Consider the following 22,233-nt stretch of genomic DNA (forward strand, 5'->3'; position numbering starts at 1 on the left):
GACGTGTCACAGAGAGAGTCTCAGCAGCACAGGAGGCGTGAGTGGTGGGCAGCTTCGCCATGGTAACGGCAGTGACTATGCCGTCGCCCTGGTGACAGTGTACTTTGGCGGGGGGGGGGGGGGGGGGATACATGAGAGGCTGAACAGAAAAGGAAAGTGTGTTTGTCTGTGTGTGTTGAGTGGGTTGTGATTGTTCTTCCGCTGGGGCCTGAAAAAAGTGCACGTTCTCATAAAACGGAAAGTCCATATAGGAACTATAAATCATGTTATAAAGTTTGAATAGTGTAAGACTGACGCTATGCTACCACTTGTCTGCTGACGCTATGCTACCACTTGTCTGCTGACGCTATGCTTGTCATTTGTCACGCACACTGAATACACAGGAGACTCCCCAATGACCTGTTGTTGCATGTTCAGAATATTCCCTGATAGTTTTCCAAGAAAACTGAACTTTGTCATGTATCTTCTACCTGGCCTTACTGACACCAAGTCCCACTGAGAGTGTCAGTTTCCAGACAGGCTGGAAAGGAACATAAACAGTAGGACCACCAAAGTGACACACAGCACTTCTCCAAATGCCACATGCCTCTAAATAAATCATATTTGATAAACGAAATGTGTTCATTCAAAAGGTTTTTACTACTTTATGATTGGTTAATAAAACTGAACCTACTCAATATTTTTTTTTACTGATTATTAGTAATTTGAGGTAGTGTGAACAGGACAAGCATTCAATATATGTGTAGGACCATTAAGTGTTTGTTCCCAAACACAAATATCTCAATTGTTTTCTTCATCTTTTCCAATCTGAGTGAAGATTGAGATGTAGGGAGTGGATGGGCCCGGGGGACAGACAGAGGGACAGGGGGGTATTAGGGGTCTGGATTGGAGGACGTTGGGTGGGGGTATCATCTTACATCTCCCCCAGGGAAAGCCACATGACCCTACAGAACGGGTAAGGGAGGAAAAAAGATATTGGGCTACGGTCTCAGCACTCAATAAGAACCACATGTAGCAGAGAGGAAGAGGAGGAGGAGAGAGGGAGAGAGGAGGAGGGTGAAGGGGGCAGTAACTAAAGTCTGTCTCTGTGAGAGGAAAGAGAGTGCTGCTCTGAGCTTTCCTCACATTTTCAACAGGCTACGTGGGGGCCAGCATCTAAGAGACGAGGGAGCCCTGGGGGTGTGTGTCTGTGTGGCTAGGTCAGAAAGTGTATGTGCCTTCTCGTCTGAGGGACAAAAGAGGAGTACAGAGATCTGTCCTATAGAAACCTCATCACTGGCCGTTGGGCTCAGGACTGGAAAAGACAGAGAGGTTCTGTCATTCTGTCGGAGGAAGAGGAGCTACACTTGTGATATTTTGATTCCGATAAAGAGGGTCAGAAGAGGAGAAAGGAGACATGTCACATGCTATCCTGAGAAGAAACTCCAGCAAGCAAGGTTTGCAGAACCTCTTGAAGTGAGTAAAAACATGAAACCCGTTTTTGGAGTAGAGATAGTTTGAATAGAGAAAGATAGTTAAGTATGCTGTTTTTCAGGTATGCTCGAGAAAAAAGGTGCTCAACTCTAGTAAATTGAGTCACAGCACTATGTTTGTAGCCTGCTAGAGTCCATTGCGTACCATAGCACGGCATATCGTACACTATACCGTGGTATGACGCAACTTTTAATTGAGGAACCACTGTATGTTAAACCATGCTAAACCATGTAGCCATATATCCCCAGTTCTGGCTAGCCAGCCTCATTTTAGTGAACATGTTTGTCAGATCGAGCACCAGAGAGATGGATCAGTGTACTGTAGATGTTAGTCAGAGGTAGATCCCACAGCAGCTTCCACAAATGTTCTCGGAGTAGGAGTGCTGATCTAGGATCAGCACACTTTTGCCTTCTATATCATAATGACTAAGAGGGGGGACCTGATCCTAAATCTGCACTCCTACTCTGAGTCGCTTCATGTATACAGACCCTGGGCTTTCTCCTGTTGCTATGATTACAGGAGGGGTAATTCAATGTCCACTGCCCTGGGTCTTATCACTGTTGACAACACAACCTGGACAGGGACTGAAGTTAATCAAATACCACTACTGACTGTTTCCTTGTTGAGATTCAATGGCCACATGGGCAGTCTGTGGTTGTATTTGATTAACGTTTATAGAAAAAATATGGATTTCAGCAAACAAAGAAAGGCAAGCAACTTCAGAGGACAAACATAGGTACAAGGTGGGCTTTTCCTAATAAAAACATTTGTGAAGTATTGACCTTGGGCGAATCGATGTAGTCAGAGCTAGATTTCACAAAAACTAGTCTCGTCTCCAGTGAAGTTGGTGAAGTTCATCAGAAACTTCCTTCACCACGGAGTGGAGTTTTGTCTGCTAGGACTGAAGCAGTGCCTCTGACACCACAAACAGACCTTTACATCAGATCTCCTTGGTTGTTTGTTTTTCCTCTCGAAGACTCTGGGGGACAGGGAGGGAGAAAGCAAGAGAGAGAGGGACAGAGATAGGGAATAAGAAAGAGAGAGAGAGAGAGAGAGAGAGAGAGAGGGACAGAGATAGGGAATAAGATAGAGAGAGAGAGAGAGGGACAGAGATAGGGAATAAGAGAGAGAGAGAAAGAGAGAAAGGAAGAAAGAAAGAAAGAGAGATTATGAGATTGGTGCCCCAGGCTTTCGCTTCTGACTGAAACTGAGGCAAATTGGGGCTGTGAACTGTGTCAAAGGTGACAGGGGTGACATGGACCACTCCCTTGTGAAAAGGGGCCGCTTACGGGTGGCGGCATGTTAGGTATTTCTCTTTATTTGACATTTCCTTTCCCCCAGTGTTACTCTGAGGGAGAGAGCCAGTAGTGAAAGTAAAGTGTAGGTGGTCTGTAAACCGATAGCCTCCATTTAGTGCAGGTCCAGAAATCACTCAACATTCAGATTCAGAGTGTTTAATAGACTCATGGTCAGGGTTGCATGTGTGATTGCAAGGCACAGTGAAAATCTTATGCTTCCAGCTTCAACTCGCAGGACTAGTGAAATAAAATAATGAAAACGGTAATAAACAATAGAAATAGAAATATCACTATAACATGTAGGGGGGGGGGGGGGCAATTACACAATTAAAATACGAGAGACATGAAATAACATAGATTCCATCTATTGAGACCCATTTCAGTCTCATTTCCAAACAGCGGATCAGTCGATCCAGAGCCTTCCCTGATAATAAGTGAAAGAGAGTAAATGAATGCAGCATTCAGTCTTCACTGAGAATTCAAACTTTTGTTTTGATTGTCTATTCAGAGTGTTCCAGTTTTGTCAATGGGAGAAGAAAGACAGGCTTGAGGATTTCCGGTGGAGCATAGCAGGTGTGGTTTATGAAACAGCTGAGAGTTGAGGCTTAGGCACTTAGGCTGCTCAGAGGGTGTGGAAAGTTAGGAGGTGGGTAGAAGGCACTTTATCCAATGTCTTTAGGGAACATAAATACTATACAGCCAGGCCTGGGGGGGTGCATCAACACTGTGTTCCCACGAGACACTTGGGCTAATCCTCAGTGCAGATGTTCCCACTGGGAAAGTGGAGAGAGATGGATGACATCAGCCTCAGACAGACACTTCTCCATCCCAACCTTAGTGTCAGATAATGCCAAACCTCTCACACGCTTGTCTACATGTTCTGTTGCCCAAGATTTTTTTATCAAGTGAGTCCCATCCCATCATTAGAAAGTATATGACAATGCCAAACCCTTGGAAGTGTTTATTATTTGTTTACTGAAACAAAAATATGGTTTACAGTTTGTTCATGATCCTTCATCCTCTTGATTAAATGTTATGTTGCCTCAGATTTACTATTAAGTGAGTCAGAAATACTGATGTTAGAAGCCAAACAGACTCAAATTTTAGTCTTATTGTTGGTGAAAAGCACCCTTACACTAAGCAGTGAAACTGTCCCAAAGAGGAGGTATTCACAGTAAAACCACATTAAAACCTCCAAGAGCGCTGTGTCGATACCAATAAAAGCAAACAGAACACAAATGGAAACAATCTCAGAAAAAGCAGTGGCCTCTAAACACATTTTATCTGATGTTGTGCCATTCATCAGAATGGGTCAAGGAAAGAATGTGAGGTGGATCTGTTTTGAATGAAGTCAGAGAGAGACATACATAGAGACAGAGAGAGACAGAGAGAAACATGGAGAGAGAAAGATAGTGAGAGAAAGAGAGGGTGAGAGAGTGAGAGCGAGAAAGAGAGAGAGAAAGAGAGAGAGAAAGAGACAGAGCTTTTCTCTTTTCCGTCTTCCTCATCTCTGATCCTCCATCACTCAGAGGTTTGTGATGAGATCATTCACAAGGCATCCAGGGAAGCGTCAAGCAGAGCAAGCCTGTCTGTTTTGTGCACCCTTCTGCTAGCCTGCATTAATGCACACACACTCATACTACAGACCCACCCCACCTTGGCCTGTTCACCCCTATGCTAGCCTGCGTCTATATGTAGACTATGTGTAAATGTATATTTTGTCTATTGCAGGCAGCACCATTTCGCAAAGATAAATTCTGGGTATATTAAAATGTCCTTGACGAATAAAGGCAATTCTGATTCTGATCAATACAGGCACATTAATACTACAGATCCACCCACCTCAGCCTGTGACCTCGGTGGACTAGGTGTTCTCTGTTTTACGATAGGGGGGAGAGATAAGAGACAGAGGAATGTGGTGGGCTTTGCCAGTTGAGTGAAAAGGCAATGAACTCTGACTATGTCCCAAATGGCACCCTGTTCCCTATATAGTAAACTATGTTTGATCAAGGTTCTCCGTTGCCCTTGCCCTGGTGTGCCTTACCAAAGGTTGTCGGGTTTTGGAGGGCAACAGGGGAAAGCAAACACCCAGGTGTTTCCCTCTCCAGAGATCACTCTCTTTAGAGCAGGAAGGGAAAGAGGTGATAGACAGACTGGCTTTCTGACGGTTATCTCTCCTGCCTTGGTCAGTTAAGATCCTATAGGATAAGATAGACTCAATGGTGGATGGATTTTATCTCTATCGGTCTCACCATGGACTTAAAACCATCAAATCCCACACAGTGAGATAAGATGAAGTGCAAATGTATTCACCAGACCTGCTCATTGAACAGCTGTATCAGGGTATTCCATGCAGTTGAGACCAACGCATTAAGACGCTTTATGTTGGTGTTTTGCTTTATTTTGTCAGTTACCTGTGTGTAATGAGCTTTGACTAAAGCCCGTAGGTAAACAAACCAAAAGGACCCTGGTGTTCCCAGACTGTAGTAAATGAGCTGTGCTCCATTTGGTTTCTGCACGGGGGACCAGTTGAGAGCCATAACATGGCGATTAGTGATTACTGTCTACTCTACTGGCTTACAGGGGGAGCCCAGGCAGGCCTGGGTCCATGGCAGCCAGAGGAGGCTAGTGGGATGAGCTATAGGAGGACAGGCTCATTGTAATGGCTGGAATGGAATAAATGGAACAGTCAAACTTGGTTTCCCTGTTTTATGTGTTTGATACCGTTCCATTTATTCAATTCCAGCCAATACAATGAGCCCATCCTCATATATCTCCTCTCACCAGCCTCCTCTGATGGCAATGCAGTCAGATTGCCTGGCAGTCACCTCCATGGTCATAGTTCATCCTCCCCAGGTGGCCGTGTGTAAACGTCTGCCATAAACATGTTGCATTTCACTGAAAATGACCAGCCATTTTGGAATGACTGGAAAGTGTCATGATGATGTGGCATTCGTAGTAGACTTTCATTCGTTTGAGTAGAGACACATAAGGCTACAGCTGACTTGGTTTTAATCTGTAGTTCAAGTTAGGTCATGGCAGTGTGAATTGGCAAAAGCTCCTCTCAGTTAGTGACTTGTTCACCCGATTCTTGGAAAAGTAATCTCCTCAGTATCGTCAACAACATAGTATTGTGTCTGGCTGATGTAATGGCGTCCACATAGCAACTGTTCTAACTTGTTTCATGACAACCATGACATCATCCTGGACATTTTTCACAGCACCCTCTCTTCAGTGTCTGTCTGTTTGGCTTTTAATAGAGGAAGGAAACCATGTTATTATATAATCGTTCAGTGAGTAGCGAAGAGCTAAACAAGTGTTCTGAACCTTTTTAACTTTAGGATAATAATGACTGTGGTTTCCTGTGAAATACTTACTTTCTTAACTAATGCATCTCTAGTCAAGTATTAGTCTAGTATCAAGTATTACGTACAACGGTCAAGCAAAGGGTGTGTGTGTGTGTGTGTGTGTGTGTGTGTGTGTGTGTGTGTGTGTGTGTATGTGTACATGTAAATGCTACACAACAGAAGGAATATATGGCTCGGTCATAATTTTGGCTCAAATTTTCACAGTGTGGCAGGTAACCCGGTGTGTCACAGTGAGATGTTAGGGGTCACCTCTCTTCCTGTACTCCATTGATCTTTGTGATCTCCGGGTGGCCAGTCAATCATCTTTAACAGCCAGGTGTCAAACCTAACAAGGGAGTCAGAGATGGGGAATGAACTACCAGAGGGGTTCACATTTTGTTCCATAATCATTCCAACCCTCAGTGCATTTGATATTGCTGGGGTAGATCATGTCATTAACTTCCAGAGCAAAATTCACTCAGGCTGCCTGCAACCCGCACTTTGCTAACCAAATACAGTACATTATCATGAAACATGGTTATTGCTTGTGATCCCCTGACTGCTGTTTAGACCGTCAAACTTCTCCCAATATCTGAACCTCCAGTCTGAAACCCAGGAGTGGCCTTTTTCTGTTAAGTTTGTTGGTGGCCTATGCTCTAGGAGGAATAAAATCCCTCAGTAAGTAAGACTTGGTATGGTCCCTCAGATCCTCAAGAAGTTCTACAGCTGCACCATAGAGAGCATCTTGACTGGCTGCATCACCGCCTGGTATGGCAACTGCACCGCCCTTGACTACAGAGGGTGGTGGGGATGGCCCAGTACAGAGCCTTCAGAAAGTATTCACACCCTTTGACTTTGTCCACATTTTGTTGTGTTACAGCCTGAATTTCAAATGGATTCAATTGAGACTTTGTGTCACTGGCCTACACACAATACCTCCGTAATGTCAAAGTGGAATTATGTTTTTAGAAATATTTACAAATGAATTAAAAATGAAAGCTGAAATGTCTTGAGTCAATAAGTATACAACCCTTTTGTAATGGCAAGCCTAAATAAATGAATACAATTATCTGTAAGGTCACTCAGTCGAGCAGTGCATTTCAAACTCAGATTCAATCACAAAGACCAGGGAGGTTTTCCAATGCTTCGCAAAGAAGGGCACCTATTGGAAGATGGGTAAAAAAAAAAAAAAAAAAAAAGATATTGAATATCCCTTTGAGCATGGCAAAGTTATTAATTACACTTTGCACGGTGTATCAATACACCAAGTCACTACAAAGATACAGGCGCCCTTCCTAACTCAGTTGTCCAGAGAGGAAGGTACTCAGGGATTTCATCATGGGGACTTTAAAACAGTTGCAGAGTTTAATGGCTGTGATAGGAGAAAACTGAGGATGGATCAACAATATTGTAGTTACTCCACAATACTAACCTAATTGAAAAGAAGGAAGCTTGTACGTGATATATATTCCAAAACTGTAAAGCCCTAAAGTAAACCTGAAAAAAATGTGGCAAAGAAATTAACTTTATGTCCTGATACAAAGCATTGTTTGTGGCAAATCCAAAACAACACACAACTGAGTACCCCTCTTCATATTTTCAAACATGGGGGTGGCTGCATCATGCTATGGTTATGCTTGTCATAAGTTTATTTGGGCGGATAAAATAAAGCACAGGTAAAATCCTAGAGGAAAACCTGGTTCAGTCTGCTTTCCACCAGACACCGGGAGACAAATGAATCTTTCAGCAGGACAACAACCTAAAACACAAGGCCAAATATACACTGGAGTGGAGTTGCTTACCAAGATGACATTGAATGTTCCTGGCTGACCTAGTTACAGTTTTGACTTAAATCAGCTTGAAAATATATGGCAAGACTTGAAAATGGCTGTCTAGCAATGATCAACAACCAATTTGACAGAGCTTGAAGAATTTTTGCAAATAGTGTACAATTCAGGCGTGCAAAGCTCTCAGAAACTTTCCCAGAAAAACTCACAGCAAGTAATCACTGCCAAATGTGACTGTAATCTATTGCTTACTTATCTAATGAATATATATGAATGTATATTTTCCATGGGGGGGGGGGGGGGGGGGGGTATGAATACTTCTTGAAGGCACTGTACATATCTACCTCAAATACCTCGCACCCCTGAACATTGATATGGTATTGGTACTCCTTGTATATAGCTTCATTCTTGTGTGGTATATTTCCTCATGTGTTTTTCACTTTCTTATTTAACTCTGCATTGTTGGGAAAGAGCTTGTAAGTAAGCATTTCACTGTATTCGGTGCATATGACAAATAAAATGTGATTTGATAAGTAAATAAGTATTTCAGAAAGGTGAAGCATCTGGCAGTTCCCACTCCAAGAACTCTGCTAATCACACTCCCCTGTGACACACAACACCGACCCATCTGGTCTGGAGAGGCAGTTGTCTGTTTGTTTTCAGTTTTGTGTGGAGACAACAGTGGCATGCTCAGGCTTGCTCTAGTGTGAATTTACAAAGGGGAAAAACAGCCCCAAATAAATCCACTTAACAGTCTAACTGTCGGGATCTGTCTCTTTGGCCCTGCGGCTTTTGAACATTATTTAGAGGAAGTCGAGATTAGATGTCGTTACAATTGTCAGGAAAGGCAACATAAGCCCCAATGTAAACCAGATTCTTTGGCGTGTCTTTCCTCACTGCTATTCCCCCCCACCTCCCACGGTTGCAGATCCAGAAGACAAACGGGGTGAGAAAATGGGTCTCTTAGATTAGGTTTAAACAAGAACAGATTTAGACAGTGAGTGAAAGAGGATGACAAAGAAAGAAAGGCCATCGATCCAGTCACCAACAGATTAATGACATCATCATCTGAGTCAGACGTTTGACTGGTGCCAAGAATGAGATAATCCCATAATGCAAATGAAAGGAAAAAGAATGATAGGGTAAGAAGTTAAGTCCGACTGCCACATCCTCTAATACCATACCAAATGGGATGGTGTGCCTGCGTTCTTGTCTCCACAATGGTTGTGTTGTGTCAACATTTTTGAGGAGACAAAGTCAAAAATTATCCTTTGTGTCTCAATCGACATATCAAATGAGTTATACATCAGTTTTTCAACCCGTCCGTGAAGTCGCCTTTGTGAAACCATGACAATACTTCCTGGTTCATCCATCACTCAGTGGTGTTGGGCACTTGGTTATCAGCTCATTTTCCCCTGGCCACCAGTTCTGATTGTGAAGGAAACCAACATTGAAAATAGTGGAACGTATCTGGGTAACCTAGATCCAGCTGTGCTCTGACCCTTTCACCCCCCCCCCCCCCCCCTTTCCCTTTCACAAAAAAACCTGTGATTAGCGGTGGGGGTGTGGGGTGTGATTTTACGGACCATCCCACCTACATGGACCTTTATATAGGGTGTTGTGAAAGGGAGAGTCACTGAAGCAGATGGCCTCAGGTGGTGGTAACACAAACGCCCCGGGGCCTGTGACACATTAGGGCCCTATTAGTGACCTGAGTGTAGTCATTTGACACCCTGACACACAGATGGAACCTATTGACCAGGCAGTTCTCCTGCATTCACCCTTATAGGCTCATACCATGGCCCTCGCTAGCTACACAGCAGAGACGTACAGCAGACAAGTCTGTAAGTGCTGTAAACTATCTGCTCATTACATTGAAAAATAGATGTCTTGAACTTCCTACATTTACTCTGAGGCTAGTACCATGACCCCTTCGTTACAAAACAGAGAAACAGTACAGCCGACAAGTCCATAAGTCCTGTGGAATCTGCTCTTCATAAATACAGAGAACTAGATGTCATGCACTTCCAGGAAACATTTAAATGTCTACATTAGTGAGGATGCACTTTGAACCCTTTTTGAATCCCAAGGGGAGTTTGGTTTGGTCTGACGTGGAGAAAGTGGTTTACACTGTTGTGATAAATGTGTTGTTGCAGTAAAATGCAAACATGAGTAGACCCACATGTGTGTGTATGTTTACTAGTGAGATAAACACAGGGGGATGCAGTAGAATTTCCGATGTTCTGTTGGGATGTCATCGCTCATCCGTGACGAGCTGAATGCTAGGAGGTCTGAGGCAGATGTTCTCATTCTCCCTTCTCCAGGAATTAACAGGCCATTGTTTAGAAACATCTTCTTGGGAGAGCCCAGGACGATGACTCATGAGATCCAACCATGTCGGGCACAAAAAACTCAAAGACACATGGGGGTGAAAAGCATTTCTCAGTAAGGTTCTAAAGCTATAGTCTGGGATTTTGAAAGCTGTTCAATGGTCATTACAATTCTTACTATATTTCTTCCTTAGCCTCATCTCTCAAGTGGAGGTGACCCATTTTGTTATTTTACAAATCACAGACTGTAGCTTTAAACAAATATCTTCACCCTGTCTCTCGCCCCACAGAATAACCACCCAGAGGAGCGTGGAGGATGCAGAGGAGGTGGAGCGAGAGCGTCGGCGGAGGACCCGGGAGTCCTTCCGCAGTATGGGCAGCAGCAGTACCTTGGGCCCTGAAGGCCCCTCACTGGACAATGGGGCCTTGGCGGAGGATGGCCTGTAAGTACCCAAGTACTCTACTATGACTCATCAAGCATGATAATGGTGTTATTGAACCTTGTAGATCAGGCATGACTCATCTCCTATCATCCCTGTCCCACAACCAAACATTACTCACTGACCCACCAGGGTTGGGCTGAATTCGAAGTGAAGACAGCCAATTCAGGAAACAAACTAAAATTGCAATTCAATTATTTAAAAAATTGCATTTATATTCAATGTCTTCTCAATAAACTGAAAAGTAGAAACGATTTATTTCAGAATTATTTACATTTCTGAATGTTACATTCAAATCACTTCTTAATAAATTGTCTGCCTTCAATTTGAACGGAGCCCAACCTTGTGACCCACTCATTCATGTCACATCTCCCACATCCAAACTACAGTTTCTCTATTATGTTTTGTCTTGTGCTGAAGCAGCTGATATAATGATTTATATGAAGGGCTGTTTGTCAGATTTCCTGGCTGTGGAGCCAGGTAGTGTAGTGGTTAAGAGTGTTGGGCCAGTAATTGAATGGTCAGTGGTTCAATTCCTGAGCTGACTAGGTGAAGAATCTGTCAATGTACCCCCTGAGCAAGGCTCTTAACCCTAAATGCTTATGTAAGTTGCTCTGGATAAGAGTATCTGCTAAATTACTAAAATGCAATAATACCATGGGAGTTCTACTGGGTTAGTTACTTCCCCTTGTTTGCTATACATTCAGTTGTTTATGGGTTTGCTCCACTATCCTGAGGATGTGTGGTTACAAAAAAACAAATATTTCCACTAATCTCCACCTGCCTCCTTTTCTCTAGCTCTCTCTCTCTCTCCTGCTCTCTCGTTTGGCCATCTCTCTCGCTCTCTCCCTCTCTCTTTCTCTCCCTCACACGCTCATTCTCTCACTCTATTCTCTCTCTCTCTACCTTACTGGTTGATTCACTCTCTCCATGCAAAGAACACACAGCTGCATTTCTCATTACAGCAGCTCGGAAGAATGTTTACGACAGAGTGTCTTGGGAAACTACTACTATCATGGCCTTTAACTGCCACACTTTCTCCAAAGGGGAGAAGAAAGAACAAAAACAGCCCTAGATCATGACAATGCCTCCACGTTTTTAAACTGTAATGAGTGACTTGACATGAGGTAAAGTCACTACACTCAGTGTAGTCTGTAATTTTGGATTGATCATAAAACAGGCATAGTAACATTTCCAAACTGTTTCAAGGACTCCCTGTTTCCTCTTTATCCCTAAGGGGGATAAATTATAAATTATACAGTCGAATAATAGTTCAGAAGACCAAACGTCAAAACAACTGTGAACACTGGTTTGGGGTTTGCTGTTATTTGATCTCTGTGTCGTTGACTGTGTACTGCTCTCTCAACAATGTAATTGCCAGCCGAGATTCAGACCAGGTTCCTTCCTCTTTGTTTTCAAAGTCATTACAGTAACATGACATTTCAGAGCCATTACACAAATATTCCTTTCCAACAGGTGCCTGTGGTTTGTTACCAGAGAGCTTTTGGTGTCAGAACTAACCACTTCATAACAACATCTGCATGACTAAACACCTGAAGAATCCAACCACCACAATTACTGCTCATTATTCCTAATTGTCCGTTAAATATATGTTAATATATATATAAACTACCATCTGGAAACATCAATTTACTTTAGTAGCTAACCTACTTAATTATAATTGGAATGCCTGGAGGGAGCATTATGTTCAGCCAGCTCCTGCAAAGATGAAACAGACTTTCATTTCAGGACTGTTTTAATGAACGGAGGGTTAAGAAAATAGAGAGAGAGAGAGAGAGAGAGAGAGAGAGAGAAGAGAGAGAGAGAGAGAGAGAGAGAGAGAGAGAGAGAGAGAGAGAGAAAGAGAAAGAGAGAGAAAGAGAGAAAGAGAGAGAGAGAAAGAGAGAGAAAGAGAGAGAGAGAGAGAGAGAGACAGAGAGACAGAGAGAGAGAGAGAGAGAGAGACAAATAGAGAGAGAGAGAGAGAGAGAGAGAGAGAGGTGCGCTGCTAATCTGTTCTTCGTTAAAGATAGAATTCTTTACTCTACCTGGTAATTGATAGAAGGTTCATGGTTTTGTTCAGCCAGGTGCAGATGTTCGGACTAACCTGTGAAGTTTAAACCTCTTATGGCTGCGATCCCCGTACAGGGATCAACATCAGGAGAAGTTTCAGAGTGACAACTAAAAATACAACATCGTAACATTAAACATTCTTGAAAATGCAAGTGTCTTACATCCTTCAAAAGATTTGAATCTTGGTAATCAAACTAAGTTTTCCAATTTAAAATAGCTATTACAGAGAACAAATACCATGCTTTTGTTTGAGAAGAGCGATCAACCAGGTGAAGGTAAAATTATGACTTACATTCTGATATCTTGCTCTCATTTCTCTTCCTGAGGGTCCCAGTGATCAAATGAAGTTCAGTTTTCTTTGATAAAATCCATTTTTATAGCCTAAAACAAAACATTTTGTAAACCGTTTGTGTCGTGAATTCCATCTCTATCAACTTTTTACGGAGCATTCGACGTAATTACACACACTAAACAATCGTTTATTTAGTCATAGTTGGTTTCAGTGCAATCCTCTGGATGTTTGTAACACAGCCAAAATTGATTGTTTTTTTTGCGGGGAGTATTGACCGAAGTGAACTGATTTGAAGCCAACGAGCAATGACTTCATTGCGCACCAATAATATCAGCGAAGCTTCGTTGATTGACTGTATTTCTGCCCAATGACCACTGATCTTCTTGAAATCTAGCTGGGTAGATAGCCAATGAGCTGAGGTAAACGACAGTATGTGATGGTTATGGGTTGGACCACCATCCCTTGTTTGAAACGCACGCGTAACAAACTTAATTCTCGCCATTGACCACAGGTCACGCTTATTACACACAGCAGCGTTTTGGAAAGTAGTATTTTGGAAAGTGTTTTTTCAACGATTTCTTTGAAGACATCATGGCGAATAAATCAGGAAAAGCGAAGTCCAAGTCTAAGTATACAGATTTGCACCAGATTATAGAAGAGATTGATCGGGAAAGTGAGACAGATTTTTTGTTTGAGGAATCTTTGAGTGTTATAATTCAAACATTGAGGAGCTGTTTCTGCAAGGACAGGACGTACTTCTGGACGGGTAATTGCTAATGCCGTTTTTTTGTGGGTTTTTTTTTCAAAAAAAATATAGATATATTTTTTGCAATTTGCAATGCCCCCTCTACTCCTGCCTCCAGTGGTGTTCATATGCCACAGTTCATTACTGCAGGCATGACTGTGCCTCAGGGCCAAAAGTGCACAGCATGGAGGCATCGTTGTGGTCTGTGTCGCATGAAGTCCCCCATCACCTGCACCACTTGTTCAGTTTGCCTCTGCTTTACATCAGAAAGAGACTGCTATGGGACATGGCACAGGCAGCAAAATATTGTGTAGAGGATTTCCAAACGGTCTACCCCAATTTTTTTTAAATATTTTTTAAATATATATAAATTTTTATATATTTTTTTATGTCAGAATTGCTTTTTGATATGTTGTATATAGTTATTTGCACTGTTGTATATAGTTATAGGTCATTTCACCAATTCGGCCACTTGGGTACATTTGGGCAACATGTGTGGGACACCTGGGTGACTTCATGCTAAATGTCATGTAGCACACCCATTCCTGAAGTTATGTTGTATCTTGTGTTATCCATCAAAATGATCTCCAGCATACTATCTGACTGTGTGGCTATTCTAGTACATGTGAAAGATGATGCTACAACAATAAAAAACAGAAACTGTATGCTCTTTCTTTCTCTTTTCTTCCACCAGATCTACTGTGTTATATTCTCCTACATTCAATTAACATTTCCACAAACTTCAGAATGTTTCCATTCAAATGATACCAAGAATATGCATATCCTTGCCTCTGGGGCTGAGCTACAGGCAGTTAGATTAGGGTATGTCTTCAGGTGGAAATTGAGAACAAGGGATGCAGCCATAAACAATGAAATAGTCTGTGGTAAACAAGTAAATGTCCTGTGATCGTGTTGTATGAAAGCATGTTGTATGAAAGCACGACACTGTGTTAGTCTAGAGGCAGGTGTTGTGGTGAGGACAGAAAGGATGTGTGGTGATGAATGGGCACTCGACATGTCTTCTGTTCTGTATGGACCACAGCCATGTCAATATTGACCAACTTCTGGGAACGGGAGGACAGTGGTCACTGCTGCACTTTCAAAAATGTGGTCATTAAAAAATGTGGGTAGGACAAGAGGATTTTTCAGCTTTTTCCACCAGCAAATTACTTCAAAATGTGGTAATGGCATAGTAATCCTTGCCTTGTAAGGGTAGAAAACCAAAGTGTCCTATGGTAGGGTAAGAAAATGATTTCTGTGAATGTTGACTTGATGCCAGGTGATAAAATGTGTGTTAATCACTGCACACATAAACTAGACTGGTTTGAAATGCCCCAAAAATCTCCAAGTCCTTTGTAAAAAACTGAACACAATCCCAGAATTAGGTTGTTTGAAATGGCTTGTTTTCCCAGTGGAGTAGACATCGATTTGGAGGGAGTGTTTGCATTGTTACTTGTCACATACATACTGTATACTTACATATATGTCACCCTTTTGTCAACTTGTCCGCTACTAACATTCCAGTTAGAAACTATAAACACAGGAGAGGAGAGCTGTTAATGGCCTGTGTTTACTCAGCATAGGGCTTTACCACTCAGTAATGTGACTGAGTCTGTAATACAGTACCTACATGTTTCAAGCAGACCGCCATAGTCCCTGTGCCCAAGAACGCCAAAGTAACCTGTCTAAATGACTACCACCCCGTAGCACTCATGTCTGTAGACAAGTGCTTTGAAAGGCTGGTCATGGCTCACATCAAACACCATCATCCCAGAAACCCTAGACCCACTAGACTTTGCAGGATCAACAGATTTCCCACCTGGACAAAAGGAACACCTACATGACAATGCTGTTAGTTGACTACAGCTCAGCGTTCAACACCATCGTGCCCTCAAAGCCCATCACTAAGCGAAGGACTATACACCTCCCTCTGCAAATGGATCCTGGACTTCCTGACGGGCTGTCCCCAGGTGGTAAGGGTTGGCAACACCACATCTGCCATGCTGATCCTCAGGGGTGCCTGCTTAATCCCCTCCTGTACTCCCTGTTCACCCATGACTGCGTGGCTACACATGACTCCAACACCATCATTAAGTTTCCTGACGACACAACGGTGGTAGGCCTGATCACCGACAATGATGAGACAGCCTACAGGGAGGAGGTCAGAGACCTGGCAGTGTGGTGCCAGGACAACAACCTCTACCTCAATATGAGCAAGACAAAGGAGCTGATCATGGACAACAGGAAAAGGAGAGCTGAGCACACCCCCATTTTCATCGACGGGGCTGTAGTGGAGCGGGTCGAGAGCTTCAAGTTCCTTTGTGTCCACATCGTCAACAAACTGTGATGGTCACACCCCCAAAAAGTTGTGAAAAGGGCATGACAATGCCTATTCCCCCTCAGGAGACTGAAAACATCTGGGTCCTCAAATTACCCTTGTTAGAAACAAGTATTGAGTTTATTTGTTATAATTAATTGGTATTAGATTTAAAAGGTGATTGAATTGCTCCCATACTATAATGTTGTTAATGCATTTCTTCTGAATAAATATTTCTTTAATGTATAAGTGAATAGGTTGGTTTACTTTTAAGTTTACGTTTTGACTATTAAAGTCGCTTGTTAAGCTGTGGCCAATGGGAGAGTTGACCTGGTTAACGGGAGGCCTGGGGAAAAAGAGAGAGAGAGAGACGTTGAGAAAAGGATGAACGTTACATTATGACTGTTGGTGAAGAAGAATTATACAAGAAGATGATAAAAATAGAACCAAACCCATACCTACTGAGTTTTGAAGGGATTTTATAAGAGAGTTGTTATAATTTTGTTAAGAAAGACTTAGTAAAGACAGAAGCTACCGTCTCATCATGGAGGTATTGGACAGCCTTGAGGTTAGCCTAGCATCGTGTGAAATGAATGTGAATGAGAATTGCTTGGGAAAGATTAACCAGTTCATGTTCCCATGGGATATCGGTTACCGCTAAGGAGGACTGTCTGCATTGATAGCTGTGCTTGCTGTGGATCTTGTGAGGAAACCTGCAAGGAACTGCCATACTTCACTGAGGGAATATCCACGAGTAGTGATTAACCACAACGGTGGGGTGCTTCTGGACTTTATGTGTGTCTTCATTTTTTTGAGCTCCAACGCGCGCCAACGTGTTAAGCAAGCTTGAAATCATTTGGACATGGGTTGTGCACGACTCTTGGGGTTTAATATTTTTTATTTCTTTTGATGTGGTGCTTTGAAAATGTAATAATACACATCTTGAACCTTGTGTATTTTGCCTTGGTGGAGTCATTTACTGTTTCAATTTAATTTAATGCATGGGAAAGCATATTCTTATACAATAACAAAAATCTATAATCATTACATCCGAAGTTAACACCCTATTTGTCATCACCTTAGAGAGTTTACAATAGGATTCTTATTAGAGATGTCCTTCTCACCTAACATCCTGTGTTGTTGAGATACTCTACGTAAATTACATAAGTTACTTTGTATTTGATATATTATAGTGTATTTGTTTCATTTAAATTGGTTTTGTATTTATTATCTTACTTACAAAAAAAACTGCATTGTTGGTTAAGGGCTTGTCAGTAAACCTTTCACATTAAGGTCTTCACCTTCTCAATAACATTTGATTTGAGTTTGGTGCTCTGTCCGAAAATGGCACCCTATCCCCTTTAAAGTGCACTACTTTGACCACAGTGCTATGAGTGCACGTTGTAGGGAAAAGGTTCAATATCAGACGCAGCCTTGGTCTCACAGCATTTCTCAACATGCCTCAGATGTTGAGTTATAGAATAGGAGAGAGGAGATGATTGTAAAACTCACAGTTATCCACCTATTTTACCAAATAGGATTCCTACCATGGTCCCCAGATTACTGTCTACCATATTCCTCACAATACTATCTACCATGGTCCCCAGATGACTGTCTACCATATTCCTCACAATACTATCTACCATGGTCCCCAGATTACTGTCTACCATATTCCTCACAATACTATCTACCATGGTCCCCAGATGACTGTCTACCATATTCCTCACAATACTATCTACCATGGTCCCCAGATTACTGTCTATCATGGTCCCCACATTACTGCCTAGCATGTTCCCCAGATTACTGTCTACCATGGTCCCCAGATGACTGTCTACCATATTCCTCACAATACTATCTACCATGGTCCCCAGATTACTGTCTATCATGGTCCCCACATTACTGCCTAGCATGTTCCCCAGATTACTGTCTACCATGGTCCCCAGAATACTGTCTACCATGGTCCTCACAATACTGTCTACCATGGTCCCCAGATTACTGTCTATCATGGTCCCCACATTACTGCCTAGCATGGTCCCCAGATTACTGTCTACCATGGTCCCCAGAATACTGTCGACCATGGTCCCCACATTACTGCCTAGCATGGTCCCCAGAATGCTGTCGACCATGGTCCCCACATTAGGCTCCACCTCATTCCCTGCAGTTAGTCACCGGCTCTTAAGCACTCGTTACAGAAATCACTTAATGTCGGTTGACGGAAGCTAGCTGCTCTCGACAACAGCTGTGTTGTCTCTGGTCATCTGGGTCTCTATAAGACCTGTTGTCCTCGTAAGCCCCTTGTCTGCCTGTCTCTCTCTTCCCTGGTATCACTGTGTATATTTTATGCTAAAAGAACCCAGGGCTGATTCAGTGTTCCTGCCAGCTCTAATCTCAGTTAATGTTGTTCTTACTTCAGCCCACAGTTCCTCACCACTCCTCTCCCAACCCAAGTGTTTATTTGGTGAAATCAGGTGTCAACCGCCTACCATCTCACCACACACACGCGCACACACACATACACACGTTAGCTTGCAACAGTGGCTGTAGAGGAGAAACAACAACACCAGAGCCAGTCTACAAGCTGTTCCAGCTGTTTCCCTGTGTTGTGTGTGTTTCGATCTGTGCCTGATGATGTTCATAGACAGGCTCAGCAGCAGCTCCACTCGCTGGGCTGCTGGGAGATGGCTTTGTTAGCTGTGTGTGGGCCACGTCCGCTCTCACCGACACTGTAGTTGATAAATACTGTAGACTTTACTATAGAACCCATGTTTTACACATGTAATAAAACCCATGTTAGCATTTAGTTGGACAGTGTATACCATGTACATAATAATACAACTAATAAAACTAATGTTTGACACATACTATAGAACAAACATTGACCAATGCTATAAAACCCATATTGACCCATACTATAGAACCCATGTTGACCCATACTATAGAACCAACATTGACCCATACCATAGAACCCATGTTGACCCATCTATGGAACCCATGTTGACCCATACTATAGAACCAACATTGACCCATACTATAGAACCCATGTTGACCTGTACTATAGAACCCATGTTGACCCATATTATAAAACCTATGTTGAACCATACTATAGAACCAACATTGACCCATACTATAGAACCTACGAACAGTGGGTTAACTGCCTTGTTCAGGGGCAGAACGACATATTTTCACTTTGTTCGTGCATTTTGCCAGCAGCTCTTCGTTGTGTGTCAAGCATTGCGCTGTTTATGACTTCAAGCCTATCAACTCCCGAGATGAGGCTCATGTAACCAAAGTGAAATGGCTAGCTAGTTAGCGCGCGCTAATTGTCGTTGTGTTGCTGGTTCGAGCCCAGGGAGAAGCGAGGAGAGGGATGGAAGCTACTGTTACACTGGCAATACTAAAGTGCCTATAAGAACATTCAATAGTTAAAGGTTAATGAAATACAAATGGTATAGAGGGAAATAGTCCTATAATTCCTATAATAACTACAACCTAAATCTTCTTACCTGGGAATATTGAAGACTCATGTTAAAAGGAACCACCAGCTTTCATATGTTCTCATGTTCTGAGCAAGGAACTGAAACGTTAGCTTTATTACATGGCACATATTATACATGGACATATTGCACTTTTACTTTCTTCTCCAACACTTTGTTTTTGCATTATTTAAATCAAATTGAACATGTTTCATTATTTACTTGAGGCTAAATTGATTTTACTGATGTATTATATTAAGTTAAAGTAAGTGTTCATTCAGTATTGTTGTAATTGTCATTATTACAAATAAAAAAATTGGCCGATTAATCGGTATCCGCTTTTATGGTCCTCCAATAATCGGTATCGGTGTTGAAAAATCATAATCGGTCGACCTCTACTCTCTACCATCTGACAGCTTTAAAAGATTGTAGACCTCCACAATTCTAGTTCGTCCTGGGGAGCAATTTCCAAATGCCTGAAGGTACCACGTTCATCTGTACAAACAATAGTACGCAAGTATAAACACCATGGGACCAGGCAGCCGTCATACCGCTACGGAAGGAGACGCGTTCTGTCTCCTAGAGATGAACGTACTTTGGTGCGAAAAGTGCAAATCAATCCCAGAACAACAGCAAAGGACCTTGTGAAGATGCTGGAGGAAACAGGTAGAAAAGTATCTATATCCACAGTTAAACAAGTCCTATATTGACATAACCTGAAAGGCCGCTCGGCAAGGAAGAAGCCACTGCTCCAAAAACGCCAGACTACTGTTTGCAACTACACACGGGGACAAAGATTGTACTTTTTGGAGAAATGTCCTCTAGTCTGATGAAACAAAAATAGAACTGTTTGGCCATAATGACCATCGTTATGTTTTGAGGAAAAATGGGGAGGCTTGCAAGCTGAAGAACACCATCCCAACCGTGAAGCACGGGGGTGGCAGCATCATGTTGTGGGGGTGCTTTGCTGCAGGAGGGACTGGTGCACTTCACAAAATAGATGGCATCATGAGGAGGGAACAGTCAAAGTATTGGAGAGGCCATCACAAAGCCCTGACCTCAATCCCATAGAACATTTGTGGGCAGAACTGAAAAAGCACGTGCGAGCAAGGAGGGCTACAAACCTGACTCAGTAACACCAGCTCTGTCAGGAGGAATGGGCCAAAATTCACCCAACTTATTGTGGGAAGCTTGTGGAAGGGTACCCGAAACATTTGACCCAAGTTAAACAATTTCAAGGCAATGCTACCAAATACTAATTGAGTGTATGTAAACTTCTGACCCACTGGGAATGTGATGAAAGAAATAAAAGCTGAAATAAATCATTCTCTCTACTATTATTCTGATATTTCACATTCTTAAAATCAAGTGGTGATCCTAACTGAGCTAAGACAGGGCATTTTTACAAGGATTAAATGTCAGGAATTGTGAAAAACTGAGTTTAAACGTTTGACTTTAACAGTACCGTAGAGAGCTATTTATAACTTGTCAGAAATGTCCAGATCTACTAGCCTATGTCAGCTAACGTTTTTTTAATTAAAGTTTATAGCCCATATTGTTGTAATTTTTTTCTCACTCAAATATCACATGAATACACATTAGAAATGGCAAAATGTATAGAATTGCAAGAAAATTTGCTTAAAATTGCAAAATGTTCTTTGCACCCCATGACAGAATGTGTAGAATTGCAGGAAATAAACTTTACACCTGCAACATATTATCTCCACCAACAAGAGGGGTTTGAACAGTTTTTGTCATGAACAGTGCCTGTGCCCATAGACATAGACGTGGTGTGTGCGCATGCGCAGAGGGGTGGCGCGGGATGTTTCCCAATGCTGGAAGGGGGTCCCCGAGTGAAAAAGTGTGGGAACTCCTTGGTTAAGCAATCCTTGCATTCACATACCCCTATAGTTCTTTCATGTTATTAACTGAAGCTAGCAAAGTCTACTTCCCTCTCAGACTAGCGGTGAGTTTCCAAAACATTGGTAGTACTAAGATCCCATTTCGTCCATTGCCTAACAAAGGACTTAAGACAAACTTAGTGCTACAAAGGTTTTGGAAACTCAACCAAGATTAGCTCATGATGCTCATCTGAATGGTGACCTAACATGTTCTATCTCTCCATGCTCCTCTTTGTGTCCCAGGTATGAGAGGGATCTGAAGCCCAGCAGCAGCTCTCCCTCTATGGAGGAGGACGAGGGCTTCAGTGACTGGACCCAGCGGCTGGAGAGACGCAGGCAGCAGGCCCAGCGCATGGAGGAGCTCAGTCAGGCCACAGAGGAGCAGGACCAGAGGCCCCTGAATGGTGCCGCAAAGCCCCCCACACCACATACCCTCTCTGGCTCAGCCACCCCCACCACATCCACCTCTTGCCAGCAGAGACACAAGGCAGAAGTGGAGGATGAAGAGGAGAAGAAATGGGGAAGAAGGGAAAGTGAGAGGAAAGGGAGGGAGCGAGAGGAGGAGGTGGTTAGAGAAGAGAGGGAAAGAGAAGAGGAGGCAGAGAAACAGAGGCAGGAGCAGATGAGAGTGCTGAAGAAGAGAGAGGAGGACCAAAGATCTGATGCTGGGGAGAAGGTACTCTTTAGCTTTACTGATTTAAAAAATATATATATATTGAAATAAAAATTTCAATTATGAATATGATTATTCAAAAAT

The 22,233-nt window shown here is 42.6% G+C and overlaps 1 protein-coding gene across 1 annotated transcript in view; it reads left to right on the forward strand.

Annotated features, from left to right (window-relative positions):
* The first annotated feature begins 1,119 nt into the window (after positions 1 to 1,119).
* Positions 1,120 to 22,233, forward strand: part of LOC139406474 (non-muscle caldesmon-like) — a 40,519-nt gene continuing 19,405 nt past the window's right edge. The window contains exons 1-3 of the mRNA XM_071149095.1: positions 1,120 to 1,455; positions 10,526 to 10,678; positions 21,720 to 22,152. Of these exons, the coding sequence (XP_071005196.1) occupies positions 1,397 to 1,455; positions 10,526 to 10,678; positions 21,720 to 22,152 (645 nt within the window). The 5' untranslated portion in view covers positions 1,120 to 1,396. The remainder of the gene's footprint in view (positions 1,456 to 10,525; positions 10,679 to 21,719; positions 22,153 to 22,233) is intronic.

This window comes from Oncorhynchus clarkii, chromosome 4, assembly GCF_045791955.1.
Source record: "Oncorhynchus clarkii lewisi isolate Uvic-CL-2024 chromosome 4, UVic_Ocla_1.0, whole genome shotgun sequence".
Taxonomy (NCBI): Eukaryota; Metazoa; Chordata; class Actinopteri; order Salmoniformes; family Salmonidae; genus Oncorhynchus; species Oncorhynchus clarkii.